This window comes from Phalacrocorax carbo, chromosome 8, assembly GCF_963921805.1.
Source record: "Phalacrocorax carbo chromosome 8, bPhaCar2.1, whole genome shotgun sequence".
Lineage (NCBI taxonomy): Eukaryota > Metazoa > Chordata > Aves > Suliformes > Phalacrocoracidae > Phalacrocorax > Phalacrocorax carbo.
The window spans coordinates 43,438,152-43,459,013 of record NC_087520.1 but is presented as its reverse complement, the minus strand read 5'-3'; the positions used below and the strand labels follow the sequence as shown (position 1 = coordinate 43,459,013).

The 20,862-nt window shown below is 62.6% G+C and overlaps 1 protein-coding gene across 6 annotated transcripts in view; it reads left to right on the top strand.

Annotated features, from left to right (window-relative positions):
• The window catches only part of GSE1 (Gse1 coiled-coil protein), a 105,237-nt gene that overhangs the window by 69,269 nt on the left and 15,106 nt on the right, over nucleotides 1-20,862 (top strand). For 5 of the 6 annotated variants that reach the window (XM_064459704.1, XM_064459705.1, XM_064459709.1 and 2 more), the window contains one exon: nucleotides 18,953-19,171. In XM_064459704.1, the coding sequence (XP_064315774.1) occupies nucleotides 18,953-19,171 (219 nt within the window). Of the gene's footprint in view, nucleotides 1-4,358; nucleotides 4,607-18,952; nucleotides 19,172-20,862 lie in introns of those variants that run through there. The other variant, XM_064459708.1, reaches the window with a different exon arrangement.

Below are 20,862 nucleotides of genomic sequence, written 5' to 3'. Positions count from 1 at the left end.
GAAAATTGCTACTTGAAGCCTCCTTGCCGGAGAGCCAGCCGCTTGATCAGAGACCTCATTAATGTATCTAATGTGTAAGGAACAATTAGACTTTTCAAAGACATCCTTTTCCCAGCCAGGGAAAAAAAAAAGCAGCAGCTTGAACCGCCCCCCCCCCCAAACCCAAACCGGCCTCGAGGGTCCGGGGTGCACAACCCCAGCGGGAGCCTATGAGCCGCCGGAGAGTCTCGGATCCATCCCGGCACCCGAAATGCCCGTTTCTCCTTAAGTTAGATGGGGAGGAAAGTGGGCTGATTAAAAAGCTGATTTCTTTTCCCAGCGACCGGCGGGGTTTTGCCATCCTCCCGTAATTAGCCGGTTACGCGGCCGTATGTTTTATTTATGAGCCGAGGGCGGAGGGAAGGGGAAGCGGAGGAACGACCGTGCCCTATATATCTGCAAATAAAACACTTCATTTCCCTCCTGGGGAATGTCACCTCGAGAAACCATCGCTTTCCTGCTCACTGCCCCGTCCAAATCGCAGGCTGTAAATGGCTTTGTGGGCCTGGCTGGCGCTCAGATGGGTTTAAAATATGGATTTATGTCTTTATTCTGCATAGTCAAAGGTCAACAAGAGCAGGAAATCATCGCTGAGCCGCTTATTTACAGCAAGAGGCGGCCTCTCGCTCCTCTTCTTGCTCGTGCATCCCCGCCGATGGATGCTTTTGGGGTGCCAGGTTGCGGGGAGCGCGGTGGAGCCCAGCGCCGGCTGGCGGAGACCGGCCGTGCCTCAGTTTCCCCAGGGTGGGTCGCTTGGGGGTGGGCATCCCGCTGGGAACCGCAGCCTGGATATCCCCAGCACGGCTGCATCCCCTTCCTTGGGGACACCCATGGGTGGGTCGAGCATCCCCGAGGAGGTCGGGCATCCCCGTGGCGAGGGTCCTGCGTGGCCGAGCGAGCCGGGAGCGCCCCGTGCCCATCCGCCATCGCCCCGGCTCGCTCGGGCGGCGTGGGCAGGGCTGGCAGCGCGCTTGCCCGGCCGGCCCCGCGAGCTGCGCTCTCATGCTTTGCTAATCCCGCCTGGCACCTGCCCCAGCTCCCGGCGGCTTCGTGTGAGCAAGGAACCAATTAATCCTCCCGGCGCTCGGGGAAGTGGGTCAGGCTCGTCAAGCTCTCCCGCTAACGAGGGGCGAGGCGAGGTGCAGCAGAGCCGGCTGCCGGGTGGCCGGGCGGGTGTCTCACGCCGGTGCCCTGCGTCCCGTCTCCCGTGGGGGTGGTAAGTGGGTAAACTGAGGCAGGGCGATGGTCGCCGCCGGTGCGTGCATGCAATCGCCCGCAGAGCGGGGACAACCGAGGAGGAGGAGGAGGAGGAGGAGGGTGGCGGGTAAATCGGTTGGGCCGATGTCGCAAAGGGCCGGGGGTTGGTTTCCCAACGGGGCTGCCCAGCTGCCGTGCCTCGCTTTCCCCATCGCAGCGAAGCAACGAGGGCTCCCGGTTTGGGGTGCTGGCGGGGTTAGGGCTTTCTTGGCGGGGTGGGGAGCGCAGGCAGCGCAGGGCAGCGTGCCCCTTTGAAGTGCAGCCCAACTTCCAGAAGTGAAGCAATTCTCGTTTGCATAATGAACAAAGGGAGCAGGGGGGGAGGCGAAACCCCAAAGCCCGAGCTGGCAGGCAGGCCTGCCCTCCCTGCCTGCCCTCCCTGCCTGCCCTCCCTGCCTGCCTGCCCGCTCCCCCAGCCGCCTGTAATTACAGGTTTATTGCCTGTACAGCTATTGTGTAATGACATGTTTGCAAATTAATTTTTACGGCTCATGCCATGGAGGTGGGGGGGTGGGGATGGGGGAGCAAAGGAGGGGTCCCCCGGTGCTTGTGTGAGCCCAGCGAATTAAACCCCCTATAAAATTGTGGGGGCTGCGAGTGGGGTAGCGATGGGGGCCCGGGGCAATTGGGTGACATGGTGACCCCGCGGCCTTTCCAGCCCCCGGGGTATGGGGTCCCCCTTGCACCCGCACTATGGGCGAGGCATTGGGTTTGGGGCTCCCAGAGCTGTGTCACCCCATAAGTGACACTTCCTAATGCACCAGCAAGGTGTGGGGGGGGGGGGGGTTGGCTGGGGAGGGGGGAAGCAGCGACGGAGCAGCAGCACCCAGCACCCTGGGGCTGGGAGCATGGCGGCGCAGGGGAGCTGCCTTGGAGGGAGCGGGACGCGGGCGATGACTCAAGGGACAGGCCAGAAATACTCTCAGCGCCGATCTTGACAGATGTAGGTTAGGAAGGAAGAAAATACATAACAATAATCCCCCGACCTGGAATTAGAAAAGCAATATTTAACGTGGGGGACGGGGAAAAGGAGTTTTTCACCGGCTCCGTCTTTGCCAAACGGGTTCCTGGGGAGCTCGGCTGAAAGGGTGCGTGTGTGCGCGTGTTTGCACGCGTGTGTTTGCAGAGCACATGCATGCGGCTCTGCATGTGTGCATGCATGCGGGTGCACGCATACGTGAGTGTGCATGCACGCAGACGTGCAGAAGCACGCACATGTGTGCAGTTGCAGCCAGAAGACTTTTTTGCAAAGGCCCTCCCGCTCGATTGCGCCCTACACCAGGGCCACCCTCCCCGCCATGGGGCCGGATGGGCCTGGGGGAGTACCGGGACCCCCGGGGCCCCCCCCGGCCCCACGCGGGATGGGGAGCAGGCAGGGGCAGGCAGCGGGGGCCTGGGAATGCCCTGTATCTTTAAGCTGTTTGAAGGGCTGGTCATTATCATACAGGATGTGGCTTCTCTTGCAGGGGCGAGATATCACACGTCGCCTTCACGAACTTTGGTGTTAAAAGCAGCCGGCAGTTTGGGAAGAGACGGCCAGAGATTGGGGGGGGTGGGGGGTGGTGGGGTGTTTGGGGGCAGGAGGGGGGGCCGCGAAGCGCACACGCACACAGCCGTGCCCGCGCCCACAAGCGCGCACCCGTGCAAAGGCGCTCCCGTGCAAGCACGCACCCGTGCAAGCGCGCCCATGCGTGCCTGGAGCGCGCAACGCTTCCCCCCCCACCCCCCCTCCGCTTCCTTTTCCACCCCGCCTTGGCTGATCGTTTGCTTAAAGCAAATTAAGCCGGGCCCTCGTTACTATGGTGCAGCCAGGATCTCCAGCCTCCCTCGCTCTCCCCGTAATAGCATTTATTAGCCCTATTTGCCTGCAAGCATGTCTTCCCGGATCTGCTAATGCATCAGCGGAGAGGGAAAGGGGGAGATCCTATCGGGCGGCTGATTACGGCCCCATGGGGCGGGCAGGGCCAGGCAGGGGGGATTTGGGGGTGCAGGGGGTGATGGAGGGAGCTCGCCCCCAGCCCCCCGTGCAGGGGTCGGGGCAGGCAGCCTTCCTGCGCCTGCCTTTTGTGAAGCAGCGGGCAGCTCCCGGCAGGCAGGAAAGTTGGGTTATTTATTGTTTTATTTCCTAAAGCGACTGGGGGGCTTGATTTTCTATTTATTTTATTCTCCCCCCACCCCCCCTGCCACTCCTCGGCAGCTGTTTGAAAACAGCATCCCGGAAAAGACAAAAAAAAAAAAAAAAGAAAAATAAAAATAAAGAAAAATTATTCTGTCTTTAGGCGAGGAGGAGGAGGAGGAGTGGGGTTTGAGGGGGAAGGAGGCTTCTGCTGCCCTCCTGTCCCCGCTGGCGGGGTGCCCCGGGGCTCGCCTCCCCGAAAACGCTGGGGATGAAGGCTGAAGCCCAGGGGAAGCGGGGCGGCGTGACGCGGGGAGGAGGGTGCCGGGGCGAGCAGCTGCCTGCCGCTCCCCTGCCTGCTCCCCTTCATTAGGGGAGACAAATCTGCTGTCAAGTAGCCAGATTTCCAATTTACCGATAATGATTCTTGCATGAAAATTGATCGAGGGGCAAGTCTGCCGCCTCTCGCCCGCCCGGCTTGGCGCAGCCCAAGGGAGCCTGGGCTTTCTGCTCGCCTTGGGACGCACCGCTTGGACGGACGGACGGACGGACGGACGCTGGCTCGCAGCCCCGTGTGGGCCACCCACCCCACGCCACCAGCACCCTTCTCTGGTGTAGGGGGGGGACGACCCCATTGCACCATCCAGCTCAGGGGGTGCGTCCCCCCCACGCCGAGGGTCCCACCGCTGCCGCCGCCGCCTCCTCCTCCTCCTCCTCCTCCTCGCTGGCTTTTTGTGTGCCTGCGATTCGCAGCTCGGGGCTCAAGCGGCAGGAAAACCCCCGGGAAGGCGTCACGCCATGGCAGCCGGGCTCCTGCCCTGGCCCCGCTGGTGACAGCCGCCACCGCCACCCCTCCGCCAGCGCCCTGGGCTCGCTGCTATTTCAATTTTTATTTTTCCTCCTCCCCCCACGCACTTGATTCCCCCCGCTCCTCCTCCTCCTCCTCCTCCTCCTCCTCCACCTCCTCCTCCTCCTCCTCCCCGTTCCACCGTATTTTTTCGCCTCTGGTTTATTTTTCCAACCCCCTCCGTGTGGCTTGGTGCTAATTTTTTTGGTTTTTTTTTTTTTTCTTGCTTCCTGACACATCCTCTTCACCTTGGGTCTTTTATTTTTATTTTTATTTTTTTCCTGGCCGCAATGGAACTGTAACATAAATCATGTTTGGGTTGAAACCACCTCTCTATTACTTACCAGGTAAGGCACCGTGCGATGCTGCCGCCGGCCCTCCCCAACCCCTCTTCCCCCCGGGGTCTTCCTGCGGGGTCCCCCCCAGCTTGGGGACACCCCTTTGTCCGCCCTGGCCAGCAGTAGCCAAGGGGAATTTGGGGGTGAAGTTACTTTCTCCCAGCACCTAATAGGGTTTTGGGGGTCTGGCAAGCTTTATGGCGGGGGGAGCAGGCAGCCCCAGCATGGCACTGCAAGGCTCTGCAGGGTTTTGGGGTGCTTGAATCCACCCCTCTTCTCCTGCTGCTGCTCCCCTGCCGTGGGTGGGGGGTTTCTCCTTTCCCTGAGGATCCGGGAGGGTTTCTAGCCAAGGAGGGATGGGGAGAAATGCCGGGTGCGCCGTGTTTTGGGGTGGGGGTCCCCGCTCACAGCCCCGCTGCTGCCGGGGCGTGGGGACTCGGGGCACCAAAGTTTGCTGTGCTGCCGCAGCCGGCAGCACCGGCCCCCGCGGCAGCCGGCGAGGGAGGGGGGACCCCCCTCTCTCCAGGGGCGTTTGGGGTGTTTTGAGAGCATCGGTGGCGAGGGGGGCTGGGGTGCGACCTCGGGTGCGCGCTCGGGGGGGGGGGGGGGGGGCGTGCTCAGGGTGCATGTTTGGGGTGCGCGCTCGGGGTGCACACTTATGTGCGCTCAGGGTGGGAGCTCAGGCTGGGAGCCCGAGGTGCTCTTGGGGTGCAGGCTCAGGGTGTATGTTTGGGGTGGACACTTGGGGTGCACACTTGGGGTGCACGCTCGGGATACTCAGGCTGTGAGCTCAGCGTGTGACTTCAGGCTGGGAGCCCGAGGTGCTCTTGGGGTGCAGGCTCAGGGTGTATGTTTGGGGTGGACACTTGGGGTGCATACTCTGCGTGCACCCTCCGGATGCAGCCTTGGGCTGTGAGCTCAAGCTGTGAACTCGGGGTGTTCTTGGGGTGGAGGCTCAGGGTGCGCGCTTGGACTGCGAGCTTGGGGTGCTCTTGGGGTGCTCTTGGGGTGCACGCTCAGGGTGCACGTTCAGGGTGCACACTCTGGGCGCACGCTCCAGATGCGAGCCTGGGCTGTGAGCTCAAGCGGTGAGCTCGAGGTGCTCTGGGGGTGCAGTCTCGGGGTGCACGCTTGGGCTGCGAGCTCGGGGAGCGCTTGGGGGTGTGTTCGGAGAGGCGGGGGGCTGTGGCGGGGCCCCTCTCCTGGGGGGCCATGCCCCCGCACGGCGGTTTCCCCGCGGAAGGTTGTTTGTTTCAGGAAATGGCTTTTGCATGTGGCAGTTGTTAGAGGAACGAGTGGCTCTGCCCAAGCGCGCCTGCGCCGGAGCGTGCGAAGGCGAGCCGGGAAGGGCGGCAGAGGGGCGCCAGGGTTGAACTTGGGGGCCCCCCCCTCCCCCAGGAGGGGTTGCGGTGTGACATCCCCCCCCAGAGCTGTGCCACGGCGGGGATGTGGGTGACTTGCTTGTTCATGGCACCCAGGACACTGTGCCTTCCTCCCTGTCAGCTGTGGGGGTCCCGCTCCCTGTGCCCCCCCATGACACCATCCCCTTGCCTGCTCCTTGCTGGTTCTCAGCTGCTTGCAGCACCCGCGGGCAATTCCTGCTTGGCCTCCACGCCATCCCCCCGCGGCGGGGACTCCTCCAAAGGCTGCAGGTGCAGGGAGACGGGTTGGGGGTTGTATTTTTTTTTTTCCCCGTAAATTCCATATTTAGCACGCTCCGGTCGAGCGGGGGTTCCCGGCGGCGGCTCCTGTTGCGTGAAACTTCTGGCTTTGCCGTTGTTGCTAATGCATTAATTCCTGCGCCCTGGAAAACCCTGCTCTGGCCAGCTCTTTGCTTTCCAGCTGCCTCAGAGAAGAAATAAAAAAATTGGAGGAGAAAAGCAAGACAGAGAGGAGCATGGAAGTGTCAGGCTGTGAGATTTAAAGCAATTAAGGGAAATTATGTTTGAGGCGCTGGCAAGCAGAGAAATCGCCAGCGGCAGCTGCCGGGGCGTTGGGAGATGCTGGTGGGCCAGGTCGGGTGGGAGCAGATGGAGATGTGAACCTTCCCCCTCCCCGTGGGCTCGCAGGGGTTTCACGAGCGCTGGGCTGGTGGCGGTGACTCAGCGGCCCAAGTCCTCTTGGGGACTGTCACCACCTCGGGCACTGCCTGGCCGTGGCCTGTGTCACACGTTCCTCGCTGGCTTGCTTGCCCGGCTCAGCTGGCATGGGATCCGGCTGGCTCCTCTGTGTCCCCTGCGTCCCTCTGGTCACCGATGCTTCTGTCCCCTGCATCCCTCTGGTCATGGGGCTGGAGACGTGCAGCAGGGCTCAGCCGGCTGCGAGGGGACACTGGGCACGGTGGGGACGTGGCATCAAGCATAGCTGAGAACAGGGGGCCAGGGAGGGGACGCCACTCTGCTGGTACATATGGGAACCATGCTCAGTCGCAGTTGTCACCCTGCGGCTGGTGGCAGCATCCCTCGGGGACGGCAGTATCCTTTGGGGACAGCGGCACCCCTTGGGGACACAGAGCATCCCCAGAGGGCCTGGCTGCCTGCTCCAGCACGCGTGAGGGTGGCACCCAAATGCACGCAGCCTTTTGGGGTCCCCCCTCCCTATGGGTGTCCCCAAATCCCCAGCAGCCCCCCGGTGCTGGAGGGACCCCAGGGCTCCTGGCGCATCCCCTGGCGGGGTGGGACGGGGTCCTCTGTGCCTCGGCGTGCCGGGGAGGGTGGCAGCGGGTGCCGGCGGCGGATGCTGCTGACTCAGGACCTTCCCAAATGGTTCCTATTTTTACACCGGGGACAGTAATATTTAGCCCGTGGATCAAAGCAGATGGAGGGAGCTGGGTGATGCCGTGTAAACACCCGCTCGGCGGGTGCCGCTGGAGCGAGGCGTGAGTCACCGGCGGCTTTCAAGCAGCGCCGGGCGGGGACAGCCACCCCCAGGCTGGATTTGGGGTGCTCGGGGCTGAGCCCTGCTTTTGGCAACCCCACAGCTGGGCGCTGGGGTTGGGGGCTGCCCTTCCTCATCCTCGCTTGGTTTGTGGTTGAGGGGTGCTTGAGGGTGATGCTCATGGGATGCTGGGGGGGGTGCTGGGTGATGCTGGGGGGTCTATACTGGGTTGAGGTGTCAGGAAGCCCTCCTGCCTTCTTCCTTTGCCCACCCCACCATATTCCTCCTCCTCCTCCTCCTCCTCCTCTTGCCAGTCCTAAATTCGGTCGTCTTGGCAACCATGTCAACCACTTTCCAGCTTCCCCGTGATGGTTTGAGGAGGGGAGGGGAGGGAAGAGGGGAGCCAGGGGAAGGGGGGTGGCGGGTGAGGGCTGCACGCGGGGAGGGGGACTGGGCCATCGCTCCCGGATCGGGGCTTGGGGTGACGCTTCCCAGATGGTTTTTCCCCGCTGGGTTCCGTCTGGCGAGCGGGGGTCGATGCCAGCCCTGTGCGTGCCAAGGGGTCAGGGCTGGGGGTCCTGCTCTGGGGAGGGGGCCCAATCACAGCCCTCCAGCTCTGAGCAGGCAGGTGGGCACCCCCAAAATTCGGTGCCTATCTGGAGCTATCCTGCTTGCGGCAGGGCTCCAGTCGTACCCAGGACATCAGGAGCCACCCGGCTTGGAGGGGAATGAATTATTCCCAGACACCCCTTTTTTCTGCTGCTTTTCTTCCCACCCCCCCTCTCCGTAATCTCTTTATTCCTGGGCTAAGCCTAGTTCCCAACGGTTTTAAAGGCAGATTTGCCTGTAGCTATATAGGACAGGGTGTAAAGCCGGGCGGCTGCGTGGGTCGGTGTGTAACGCCAGCGCCGGCATCACCCCACGGCGGGTGGGTGCCCGGCTGCCCCCCGGGGATGGCTTCACCGGTGCAGAGCCACGGTGCTGCCAGGGGAGAGCAGGTGAGGTGTAAATTACCCCAGCAGGAGTTTGGCCCGTGATGAAAGCGGGGTACCGCTGCCGCCTCCCCATTGCCATGCAGTCGCCGTCCCCACCTCCCCTTCCTGGCGGTGCCGGACCCCGATACCCGTGGGTCCCCGGGGTGCTGCGGGCATCGCTCACCTCCAAACCCACGCCGGATTTTGGGGGGGCTGGGGGGAGCAGGTGCTTTCTTGCTTTGCGGCGTGTCCCCCCCTACTCCCTTTCCTTGGCACCGGCTGGTGGCACCTGCCAGGGACGCTCCTCCTTGGCATGGCACCGCGGCACGTGCGCGGGCACCGCCGGCGGCTGCCGCGCTCGAGGCGCCGGGGGGGGAGCGGGGCCAGCCCTGCCCTGAGCCTGGCAGTGGGGTGCATATGTGTGTTGTCCCCCCCCCAGTTTTATTATTAATTTTTAACTTTATTTCCCAAACACGGCGCTTAATTAAACGCCGCCGCCTCTTGCTGTGAGCCGACGCGGGGTATTTATTACTTCAAACGTCGATGGGAAGGATGCTCCCCCGCCACAACACCCCTCCGATGGATTATTTCACCGGCATTAAAAGGAGGGGGTGACACCCCAACCCACCCCCTCCCAGCCCCCGCAAGGGGCTTTGGGGGGGGAAGAATGCTGCGTTTCTGCATCACCGAGCTTTCTCCTTCCCCCCTTCTTTTAATAATAACGCTTTAAAGATGTTTGACATCTGTAACAAACAGCTGGCATCCTGTTATGGAAGAATGTCCTTTTATTTCCGAGCAGGTTGAACTGTCATTAATAGTATAATTAGGTGATTATCGGCGTACAGCAGAAAACTGCTTAATTGCACAGCCAGCTTTGCGAGGATCCCCGACTCCTTTATTGCTGGATTTGTTTTAGCCGCCTGAATTTTTTCGCGCTGTGTTGTTGTTTTTTTCCACGTTGATTATTATTTTTTAATGCGCGTGGCAGCTGGGGGAGCGTGGCGGCACCGGCGGCGCCGGGGAAGGGGGGGACGCGCCGGCGCTGGCACCGTGTGCGTGTCCCCCCCCCCCAAGTCCCCAGGGGATTTATTTTTAACCCTGTGCGTGCTGAAGTTGCTGAAAGGGGTCTCAGAGGTGGGGTTGGTGGGGTTTTGCTGGGTGCAGCACCCACGGGTGGGAGCACCCGTGGGTGGGAGCACCCATGGGTGGGAGCTGACCGCGTGCAGGATTATTTGAGGGGATAAAGGAGACATCTTTGTTAGCAGCTCCATGCCATCAGCGGCCGGCGGGGAACAGAGCCGCGGCACCGCTCGGCGCTGGGTAGGAGGGCACCCATCATGCCGGGGAGCCTTCACCCACCCTCACCCATCCCTGCAGGCTGGGACCCTCCTATCGGAGCACTGTGCCCCTCTCCAACCCCACGGCGCGTGGGGCACGCACGTGGCTCACTGCGGTGCTTGGGCAGCTGCGATGGAGTCGCTCCATCCCAATCCCCATCCCCAGGATGCGGCGTTTTGGGGGGTAGAGCAGATTTTTTGGCGCCCGCCAGACAATAGCGCTTTGTATCTCCCCCCGGTGCCGCCAAACACACTTGTTAGCGCCGCAGCTTTGTGCTGTAAATTTCCATGGAGTAATTACGTCTTAATTTATGATAATCCCGGGCGGGCGATGGAGGCAGGCAAGCGCCAGTCAAGTTTGGAAGTTGCCTGCCGGGGCCCGGGGTCCCCCGTGGCTCATGCCGACCATGAACTTCTCCATCCCGGTGCAAAGCCAGAGGATGGGGAAAGCGTCCCTGAGCGGGGACCGGGGCTGTCCCCAGGGGAGCGGGGGACAAGGCCACGTGGGAGTTGGGTGTCGGTCCCAGTTTGCAGAGCAGGAGCATCCCCAGCGCGGTGATGCTGCCCGTCCCACCGCCCATCCAGGACTCCATGGGTGCATGGGCTTGGGTCATCCCGGGATGATGCCGGGATGCGGTGTGTGTCCCGGTACCGGCTCCCCCAAACAGGAGGGAACCTTTCCCTTCCTTCAAGCCCCTGGCACCACTCCGGCATGGGGCCGGACCATTCCTCCTTCCCACCACTGAATGGCTCATCTCGCCTTTGTCTGGAGGGCTTATTACCGGCAAAATAGAGGCTCTTTTCCCTTGGCCTTCCTGGCGGGCAAATTAGATGCTTTGGCAATTTTCGAGGAGGATGACAGGGAGGGGAGGAAGGCTCTCATCGCTCGGCAGAGGACCCCAGTGCCAGGCAGGGTGCTGGCACTCTCCGGCAAGGATGTGGTGTGGGAAGCGAGGGTCTCCCCATGTCACCTTCAAAGCCATCGAGGCACCTCTGGGACCTGCCACAGGAATCCCGTGGGATTTGGGGAGCATTTAATGCATGCCCAATGGAGGGAGGCAGGTTTGGGGGACGCGTGCCTGGTGCCACCAAGCATCCCCTGCAGAGCTGGGAGGGTGTTGGCGCCCCTGCATCCAACCACCCATTGCTGACAGGGGCTGTGGGTGCTGTGGGCACCCTGTCCTGCACCCCAGGGTGGGTTTTGCCCCCTGGAGAGGGATGAAAGCCCAGGGCTGCGCCCACTGCACCTGCAGCCGGGTCCCCGGGGGAGGCAGTGCACACCCAGTGACATTTGCCAAGCGTAAAAATTCAATTAATTCCAGCAGGCAGATTAAATATAAGTGAATTTTAATAATTTGCTCGAAAGGCTGAGGATTACTGTAGGCGAAAAGGGAAGATGCTGCGTGCGTGGGGGCACTGGCCAGCCTTGGTGGCACCGGCACGTGGGAACGCCGGTGCTCATCGCCCTAAATGCTGGTGTGGGAAAGGGGGGTCTGCTCCCCTTGGTGCCGAACCCCCAGACCTGCATTTTGGTTGATCTCCCCCTCTGATGAAGAACATGCTGGAGCCGTCCCAGTGGTGCTGGCAGCGTGCTGTGCCAGCCTCCGGCACAGCCTGGCTCTACGGGCACCGCTGCTGCTTCAGAACCTCCTCGGTGGTGCCCATTTCTTGGGGGGCTTCACGGAAAGGGTGGGACCCATCAAGGTGATGGTGGGAGCCTGGGCTTTCCTCTGGGGACCCCATGGGATGTTGCGTGGGGCTCCAGGGTGAGGAGCAAGCCAAGGTCTTGCCAAGACCGCCGCAGCATCTTGTAAATAAAAAACCGGTGACGTGGGGCACCAATTGGTAGCAGATGGCGCCGGTATTAGGAAAATGAAAATACATGCAGTAAATTTGCCGTTTGCCAGCGTTAATTTCTTATCCCAAGGTAAAACCTTCCCTCTGGCCCGTGCCGGGCCATCTGCACGGTCATAAACCACGGTGCTGCAGCGCGTTTGGGGGGACCCCGGGAGCACGGGGGGAGACCCCCCATCCCGCCCAGCCTCCCGGCTTTGCTGGTGGCACAGTGGGATTGATGGAGATTGCCCATGACCTTTGCTAGGACACGAGGTATTACCATTAATACTTCTGTATTTCCGGAGTTCGTGCCATGCATAAATCTCATATCAAGCCGGGCGGGCAGAGTAATCTGCCAGGCGGCGTTATTAATACCTGTTATGAATACCCATTATTAATACCTGTTATTAATACCCACCGCCCCGGAGCCCTTCGTTAGCTGCTCGTGGATGAGGGGTGGGGGCTGCACTGTGTAACCCCCACACACACCTTTTTGGGGTGCAGCCAAGGCAGGTGCTGGCAAATCCCCGGTGTCGCCTGAGCCACCAGCTGCTTTCCACCGGTGGTGGGGGGTCCCCTGCGTGCACCCACCCGCATGGTGGGGGGACAGTTTTTGGCTATGGACCCCCTTGGCTCTGCCGGGGGTGGACGGCAGTGCTTCAAAGGCAGCAGGGTGGCAGGAGGCATCCCCTCGCCTTGCCCTGGCACCTCCCAACTCTGCCCCATAGCCCCCAGCTCAGCTGGGTCCTGGCCCCTGCCCCTGCCTGCAGCCCCCTGCCCTGCCCCTGCCTCCCCCTGCCCCGCCAGGACCTGCCCCATGCAAGATCCAGCCTGCGTGAAACTCTAATCTTCAATTTTATTCGCTCGGCTCCAGCCGATTTGCATAATCCACATAATCACCCTGGTTTTAATTGCCCACAACTCTGCAGAAAGATCATGTGGTTAAGTGGTAAATCATAATTAGATAAATAATTGGCTTGGCCGCAGCAAGCTGCTTTGTTATACCTGCCATCTGCTGGGCAAGGGCTTCTCGCGCCGAGAACAATGCGCCGCTGACGGCAAAGCCTGCGCTGCCCGCGGCGGGGCTGTGCCGAGCTGCCGGCGTTGGGGATGGCGTTGGGGGTGGGAGGGCAGCCTGGCTGCCCTGGTCATCGCCTGCTCCTGGCCTGTGCGATGCCCGCTAGCACCGTGCAAGGCCCAACAGCACCGTGTGATGCCCGGTTCTGACCCACGTGCTGCCCAGTAGCACCGTGCGATGCCCAGTGGTGCCGTGTGGTGCCCAACAGTGCCGTGCAATGCCCAACGGTGCCATGTGATGCCCAACGGCACCGTGTGATGCCCAACGGCGCCGTGCAATGCCCAACGGCACCGTGTGATGCCCAACAGCACCGTGCAATGCCCAACGGTGCCGTGCAATGCCACGTGGTGCCGTGCAATGCCCAACGGTGCCGTGCGATGCCCAGTGGTGCCGTGCGGTGCCCAACAGTGCCGTGCAATGCCCAACGGTGCCATGCAATGCCCAACGGCACCGTGTGATGCCCAACGGCGCTGTGCAATGCCCAACGGCACCGTGTGATGCCTGCTAGCACCGTGCAAGGCCCAACGGTGCCGTGTGATGCCCAACGGCGCTGTGCAATGCCCAACGGCACCGTGTGATGCCCAACAGCACCGTGCAATGCCCAACGGTGCCGTGCAATGCCACGTGGTGCCGTGCAATGCCCAACGGTGCCGTGCGATGCCCAGTGGTGCCGTGCGGTGCCCAACAGTGCCGTGCAATGCCCAACGGTGCCATGCAATGCCCAACGGCACCATGCAATGCCCAACGGCGCCGTGCAATGCCCAACGGCACCGTGTGATGCCACGTGGTGCCGTGCAATGCCCAACGGTGCCGTGCAATGCCACGTGGTGCCGTGCAATGCCCAACGGCACTGTGTGATGCCCAACGGCACCGTGCCATGCCCAACAGCAGCATGTGATGCCCAGTGGTGCCGTGCAATGCCCAACAGCGCTGTGCAATGCCACGCGGTGCCGTGCAATGCCCAACGGCACCGTGTGATGCCCAGTGGCGCCATGCATTGCCCAACGGTGCTGTGCAATGCCCAACAGCGCCGTGCAATGCCCATCAGAACCGTGCAATGCCCAACAGCGCCGTGCAATGCCCAACAGTGCCATGCAATGCCACGTGGTGCCGTGCAATGCCCAACGGCACCACGCAATGCTCGGCAGCACCGTGCAATGCCCAGTGGTGCCGTGCAATGCTTGGCAGCACCGTGCAGTGCCTGGCCCTGTCCCACACAATTCCCAGTGGCACCGTTCAATGCCTGGTGGCACTGTGCAATGCCCAGCAGCGTCGTGCAATGCCCGTCAGCCCCATGCAATGCCCAGCTCTCTCCCACGTGATGCCCAGCAGCCCTGTGCAGCACCCAGCCGTGTTGCATGCCAGGCACCCACCTGTGTGCCCCACATAGCCATTCACACACCCCCCAAGCAGCAGCCCATGCAAAGAGGAGGGGTGGTGGGCTGTACCCTGCTTCTCCCAAAGCAAGAGGGGGGCCTTGAGAGATGTCTGGCACCCGGATCCAGGCAGCAGGAGCTGAGAAGACCCTCCATCCCAACCTGGATGCTGCAGAGAGGGGCATGGGGGGCCAGCAGCATCCTTTGGGCACAGGCACTTTATTTTTGAAGCCCTCATCTGACTCTGCCAGGGGAGAAATGGGGAAGAAAGTTGCTTTGAAGTAAATTTTTCACTGGCATGATTTCCTACGAGCCTAAAAAGCACCTGGGGCTGGTTGGTTTGGGCATGAGAAGGCAAGGAAGGGAAAAAAATAATCTCGCGTCATGCCGGCCCTGGCCCCTTCTCGGCGCTGTGAGCTCTTATTAGTTTGCTTGTTGTCGTTTGCCAGATCAATGGTCCATGGAGGAGTGATCGATGGAGACCCAGCCGGCTAATAGTGCCACGCGCTTGGATGCTCGGGGCCGTGCCGGGCTCCCTGGGGCGCCCTGAATCCCATCCCTAGGTGGGAAGGTGCTCCTCATCCCAGGGGGACCCATCCGGACCCCTCCAGGAGTGCTGGGGAGCCGGCCAAGGTGGGGGATGCTCCCAGCATGGGTCCTGCCCTCTGCCCTGAGGACCCCAAAAATGAGCTGTGTCTGCATCTCTCCATCCCTGGGGACACTTGGGGCCACCAAGCCCGGCCACCTCCCTTCGTTTCAGCTCCGTGCTGGGCGGTGTGGAAGGAGGGCAGGAGCGCGGCCTCCGATCGATCAGTTAATTCATTAATGGAGCGTGTTGTAGGTGCGGCGGCAGAGCTGTTTTAGTGAGGGGTGGAAGATGTGCGATGGCTGGGTGGGACATCACCAGGAGAGGAGGTGGTCCCCACTGCCTGTCCCCTGCCTGCTGGCTCTCAGGCGGGTGACGGGGTGTATGGCAGGGGGATGACAGGCACGCGCTGCCCCTGGCTGCCTGCCCTCCCTCCTGCCCGCACAGGCAGCCGCCGGGGCCCTGCCTGCTGCATTCAGGCAGCGCAGGGGGGGCTTGACAATGCGAGGCCATTAGCATTGAAAATCCATGCAAAGCAGCTGTTCCCCGCTCGGAGCGTGCAGCTGGATGCGGCTCCGGAGCGGGAACAGAGGCGCCGAGAGGAGGAGAAAGGACCTCGTGCCGTGGAACATCACCCCAAATCCCTCAGGGACCCATCCAGGGCGAGCATGGAGGGACCGGGGTCCTGCGCGGTGGGTGCGGAGCCGTCCCGGGGGAGGATGCAGGATGCTCATCTCTCCCTGCTCCCTCGGCCTCCCGCCGCGCTGGGTTTTTTTCCGCTCCATTTGCCAGGGGCTGGAGCTGCTGCCTGATCGTATTTGGTAATAAATTATTAGTTCCAGCGCTCAGGAGCCCGGGAGCTCAAAATAGCTGCTTTTAAAGCGGGCGGCTGGTGCAGGTTGAGTTCAATGGCAATCTGCTCTGAAGGGCACTTCATGCTCATTAGGGGCCTTTCAAGGTGCTGGGAGGGGGGTGAGCTGGAACCAAGGTGCTAAACCTGCCTGCGCCGCATTTCCCGGCAGCTGCCTGCAGCAGGGATGGGGAGGCAAGGGAGGGCAGCCAGCAGCAGTTGCTGAGACCCCTGCCCACATGCCTTTTGCTCCGCCGGGAAGGACCCTAGGGTTTCGGGGTGCTGGGAGCCTGTGCCTGCCCCAGCACTGCCCGCTCCTGCCTGCCCACGGCGGCTGCCGGCGTGTTTATTTGTCTCCAGCCCCACCAGGCAGCCAGACTGGTTCTGCTCTCGCTGCCGGAGGAGGCTCCCGCTGCCAAAAAACCCGCCAGCGTCATCAGGAGCAGATGGAGAGAAGATGGCACGCTCCCAGCTCCCACCTCGAAGCCCTGCGCCGGGGATGTGGGGGGCCAAGGGGGTGGGAGGGGGCCGGGGGACAGGGTCATCCCCCCCCTTTTCCCCAGGAGCTTGGGGTCCTGCACCATCGGGGGTGCCAACCCCATGGCTGGTGCCATGTGCGGCACCACGGGGAGGCGTGCGGGGACGCGGGGTGGCCCAGGGAGGGGTGAAGGGGACACGGCGATGGCCCTGCCATCCCCTCCTCCTCCTCCTGCCGGGCAGGGACGTGCCCTCTCCCGCGGGCAGGCAGCCAGCAGGTACCGGGAATGCCAGACACTCCCTGCGCCGCTGTGCCCGGGAACATGCTGTGGGAGGGACGGGGACGGGGTGGCACATCGCCTGGACCACGGTCCTGACCTCCCCCGTGGCCTCAGCAGGGGACCCAGGTGCCCTGCGGCCCCCGCACCCCCCACCTTGCCTTGGCGTGGCGGGGGGGTGTACAGGCAGCAGCTGCCTGCCCGCAGGGGCGAGGGCAGCAAGCGGTGCCCGAGGGCAGGTACGTCGGGGGGTGCCAGCCCCTCTCCCTGCCCCATTTCGGGGTTCGGCTGCCCACCCCGGTGAGGCAACTGCTGGTGTGACCCCAGGCTGCTGCCAGGCTCTGAACTTGACCTGGTTTTCCGCGTGGATCTGCCTGCTGGGAAAAGCGGGGGAGGGGGGGAGGCGGGGGGGGGTGAGAGCTGACTCCTCGCCGTGGGGCGGCGCGGCGTCCCCAGCCCCTGCGGGGACGGCGGCACCCGCAGAGCTGAGTGGCACCCACGCTGCGCCGGTGACGGTATGCCGGGGGGACGCGGCGTGGTCCCCCATCCCCACGCGGATGCTTGTGCCCGGCCGTCTCTCTGCCGCAGCGTGCCTCAGTTTCCCCAGATGGCAGTTCTCCCGTGGAGCAGCCTGGGGACACCCGGACAGACGGACGCCACCTCCGTCGGGGCAAGGCGGGTGAGCGGAACTGCTCAGGCCCCAGCCTGGGTGGAGGCGCCGATTTTATCACCGGACAGGAGCGGCAAAACTGGTTTGGAGCCTGGCTGGGGCAGCGGCACAGCTCGGGTTAGCGAGCCGGCCCTGGGAGGGGAACGTGAGGTCCCCACGTGCTTCCCAGCGAGCTGCTGGCTCGGAGCGGCCCCAGGCTCTCCCAGCAAATCCCAGCAGGATCATGAGTTTGTTGGGAGGCGTTTGGGGCCGCCAAGATCAGCTGAGCATCACACGGGGGATGCTCCGCCGCCAGCCCCGTGCCCCGGCGAGCGTGCGCGAGCGTGCTAATCCCCACTGGCGGGTCAGCAAATGGTCTCCTGCCTTAGATTGGGGCTGGGGGGGGCGTTATGCCGGGGTTAATAGCTGGGGAGAAGCCGGGGGGGCACAGAGCAGTGCCCAGGGGGTGCAGGGCTGTGCCCAGGGGATGCCGTGCTGTGCCCAGGGGGATGCAGGGCTGTGCTTAGGAGATGTGGGGTTGCATCTTGGGGGTGTGGGGGTGTCCCCGGGGGGGTGTGGGGCTATGCCCAGGGCTGCAGAGCAATGCCCAGGGGATGCCAGGCTGTGCCCGGGGTGCTACAGCCCCTTCGGACGGTGCATGGGCACGTGGTGCTGCAGGCAGAGCCAGGTGCCCTGCTCTCCAGGGGGGCACCCAGATGATTATCTGGGGGTCCCCAGGCCAGTGCAAAGCCCAGGGGTGCCTGGGCCCGGCCGGCACGGCGGGTTGGCTTCCCAGCTGTTCTGGTAATGAATTTACATGAGCCGAGCGTGTCGACAAGGCGGCAGTCAATGGCTGAGAGCACCGGAGTTAATAAATGCTTGTATAATGAGGGCAGAGGGGAGCGCGCGCCGCCGCGCCGGCCGCCTCTCCTGGGGCCGGGGGGCAAAGATTAATCAACACTGAGTGGCATTCGCGGCCCCCCCGCCCTGGCTCCTGTGGCACCCGGCCACCCTCTGCCGCGGGATGCTCCGGGGTCTCCGGCATCGCCAGTGCCTCGAGTTTCCTCCAGCCCTGCTGCAAGCTGGGGGGCTGCCCCTCGGCCCCCCACCCGCCTGCCCACCAGGGAACTGGGCTAATTTTAGGCTGGTGTTAATGAAGCTGCTGGTTTGGAAGTCTATTTTAAGGACCTTGACATCAGCAGTTGCTATTTTGGGAGGTAGAGAGCCCGGGAGCGGCCGGCCGTGACAGCCGGGGTGGGGGGCACAGGGTGGGCTGCACGCTCCTGCTCAGCAGCACCCCCACCCCCACCCTTAGAGGCCACCGTGCCCTATAGCTGCTCCGTGCTTTGGGGTGCGACGATGGGGACTTGGGGATGCCATGGTGAGGATTTGAAGGTGCATTGGTGGTGAGCTGGGGGTGCCATGATGGGGATTTGGGGGTGCGATGGTGAGAATTCAAAGATGCAGTGGTGGAGATTTGGGGTTGCAGTGCTGGGGACCCAGGGATGAAATATTGGGGGTTTGAGGGTTCAGTGGCAGGGTTTTGGGGGTGCAATGGTAGCAATTAGGGGTGCAGTGGTGGTGCTTTGGGTTTTGGCAGCACCGTGTGAGTCAGGGGGCTGCCCCGCTCCCCATGGCCTCCATCAGGACGCTGAAGTCCCTGTGTGTCCGCCAAAACACCCTTCTCCCTCCTTGTGGGGCTTCACCAAGCCGCCCCGTGCTGTTATCTGGGAGCAGCCCAGGCTGTGGGGTCAGCGGGGCCGTGGGACGCCGGCAGCCGCTGCTGGCCCACGCGTCGCCTTGTTTGCCGCAGGCGAGCAGCCCGGGCACGCTCGCTTTGTTAGATAAGCTCGTGCCCACTTGCTCGCTCCCCCCCATTGCATGGGCTCGGGGTGCGTTTTGGGGTGGGGGGGATAAACTAGAGGGGAGGTCTTGCTTGTCCTGGGGGTTGTTCCTTCTCCCTGGGGGATTTGGGGGTCCGCTCTCCCCGCTGCCACCTCTGTGTCCCTGTTTAACGCGGGCTGCTCTTGTTTGCAGGCATGAGCCATGAGCCGAAGTCGCCGTCCCTAGGAATGCTCTCCACTGCCACCCGCACCACTGCCACCGTCAGCCCCCTCACCCCCTCGCCGCTCAACGGCTCCATCGTCCCCAATGGCAGCCCGGCAGCCAGCAGCACTTTGTCCGTCCAGGCAGCACCTTCCTCCAGCTTCGCCGCTGCTCTCCGCAAGCTCGCCAAGCAAGCCGAGGAGCCCAGAGGTAGGGGACAGGGGTGGGGATGGGGACAAGGGCGATGCTGAGCATCAGGGCCTTTCTGCTCTGCCACCCAGGAGCTGGCGGATGGTGTTTTCTCGCCATTTCCTGAGCTAACATCTTTCCTCGGCGTCATGTCTCGAGGGGGCATTTTAGAAATTCAATTCAGCCGGAGTAATCCAAATGCCGTATCACTCGCTGTACCCTGGGAGAAAGTCTGGGAGAGTGCAGCGTGGCGGGGGGGGGGCCCTCTCCCTCCCTCCCTGCCCCCCCAGCCCCGCTCCTTCCTGCTATGCTTCACCGAAATGCTGTTTTTTTTTCTGGAAGCTCCTCAACTCCCTTCCTCAGCTGAATTGCCTGGCTAAACAGCAAATTTAGGCGCTCCCAGGATGTCCCCATCCCTCGTCGCCCTGTGGTGGCCTGGCCACAAAATCCTCCATTGCACCCCCCCCATCTCTGCTCGGGTGCGGGGGTGCAGCTTGTGAGGGGGGCTGTGAGGTGCCGCGGTGCCGGAGCACTCCAAGGTCCCTGCCACCCTGTGGTCTTACAGGAATCACTGGGGCTGTCCTGCACGTGCAGGGGGAGGCAGCCTGTCCCTAGGCGGCAAAGCGTTTCACTAGGAGTCTGCTGGTATCCTCAGTTTGCAATGAACTAGTATTTATCCCTGGTATTTCCATTGGTGGGTGCTCCCCGTTGGGTCGTTGCCCACTGCCCAGGCGCTTTGGTCCCTGGGGAGGACGCCCGACCCTTTAGGAGGTGTTTTTTTCGCAAAGCCCTGTTTGCAAGGACTTTTTGGAAGACCCTTTTTGCAAGATCCTTCTTGGAAGACTCTTTTTGCAAGGCCCTTTTTGCAAGACCCCTTTTGCAAGGCTCTTTTTTGGAAGACCCTTTTTGCAAGCGCCAGCCGTGAAATGCCCCTGCACGGCCGTGACCCAAAGCCTCCGGCATCGGCTGCTCCCGAGGAAGCATGTGGGGACGCCAGGGGCCCGTGACATGGAGGGGACCAGGTGTCAGTGATGCTTCAGCCTCTCTGCGAGCTCCAGGCTCTCCCCAGCTGCCTGCTCTGGAGCCCATCGGCTTCCTTCAGGGCATTTGATTGGGTTTGGGGGGGGATTATTTTGCCTTTTCTTCCCCCTGCACCCCATGGCTCGTGCTCCCGCTGCGCTGCTCAGCCCATCTGAAGGGACGTCAGTGGGTTTTGGCATGGGTTTTGTGGCGCTGGAGAGAAGAAGCCGCAGTCCCTTTGGATTTCCCCTTAATTACCGCATAGTTAGTTTGCAAAAAAACCCTGTCCTTGTCCATCTGGGTGCCCGAAGTGGCTTATCCCAGAGGTTTCTAATAGGCGTGGATTTGGGTGCATGTCGGGAAGGGTGTTTCTCTCCACACCATGGTTTTTACCCCCCAGGGAAATGAATTGCTTTGCCCCCAGATCCTCACCCCCCCGCCCTTCCCACGATGGGAGATGCTCCGCCGTGGCGGATGCAGCCGACGGGGTGATGCCATCTGGGATCGGTGTCTTTCTAACCAGCTTTATGGACCGGCAGTTGTGCCACCGTGGCTGGGGCGTCCGTAGGTAGGGATGTCCCACCCAGCTGAAGGGTCTCCTCCTGACCGACTCCACCCCAGCAAAACCCTAAGAAGCCACCGAAGCCATCGCCTGGCCGGGGGCTCCTACCCAGGGCTGTCTGCAGGGTGGG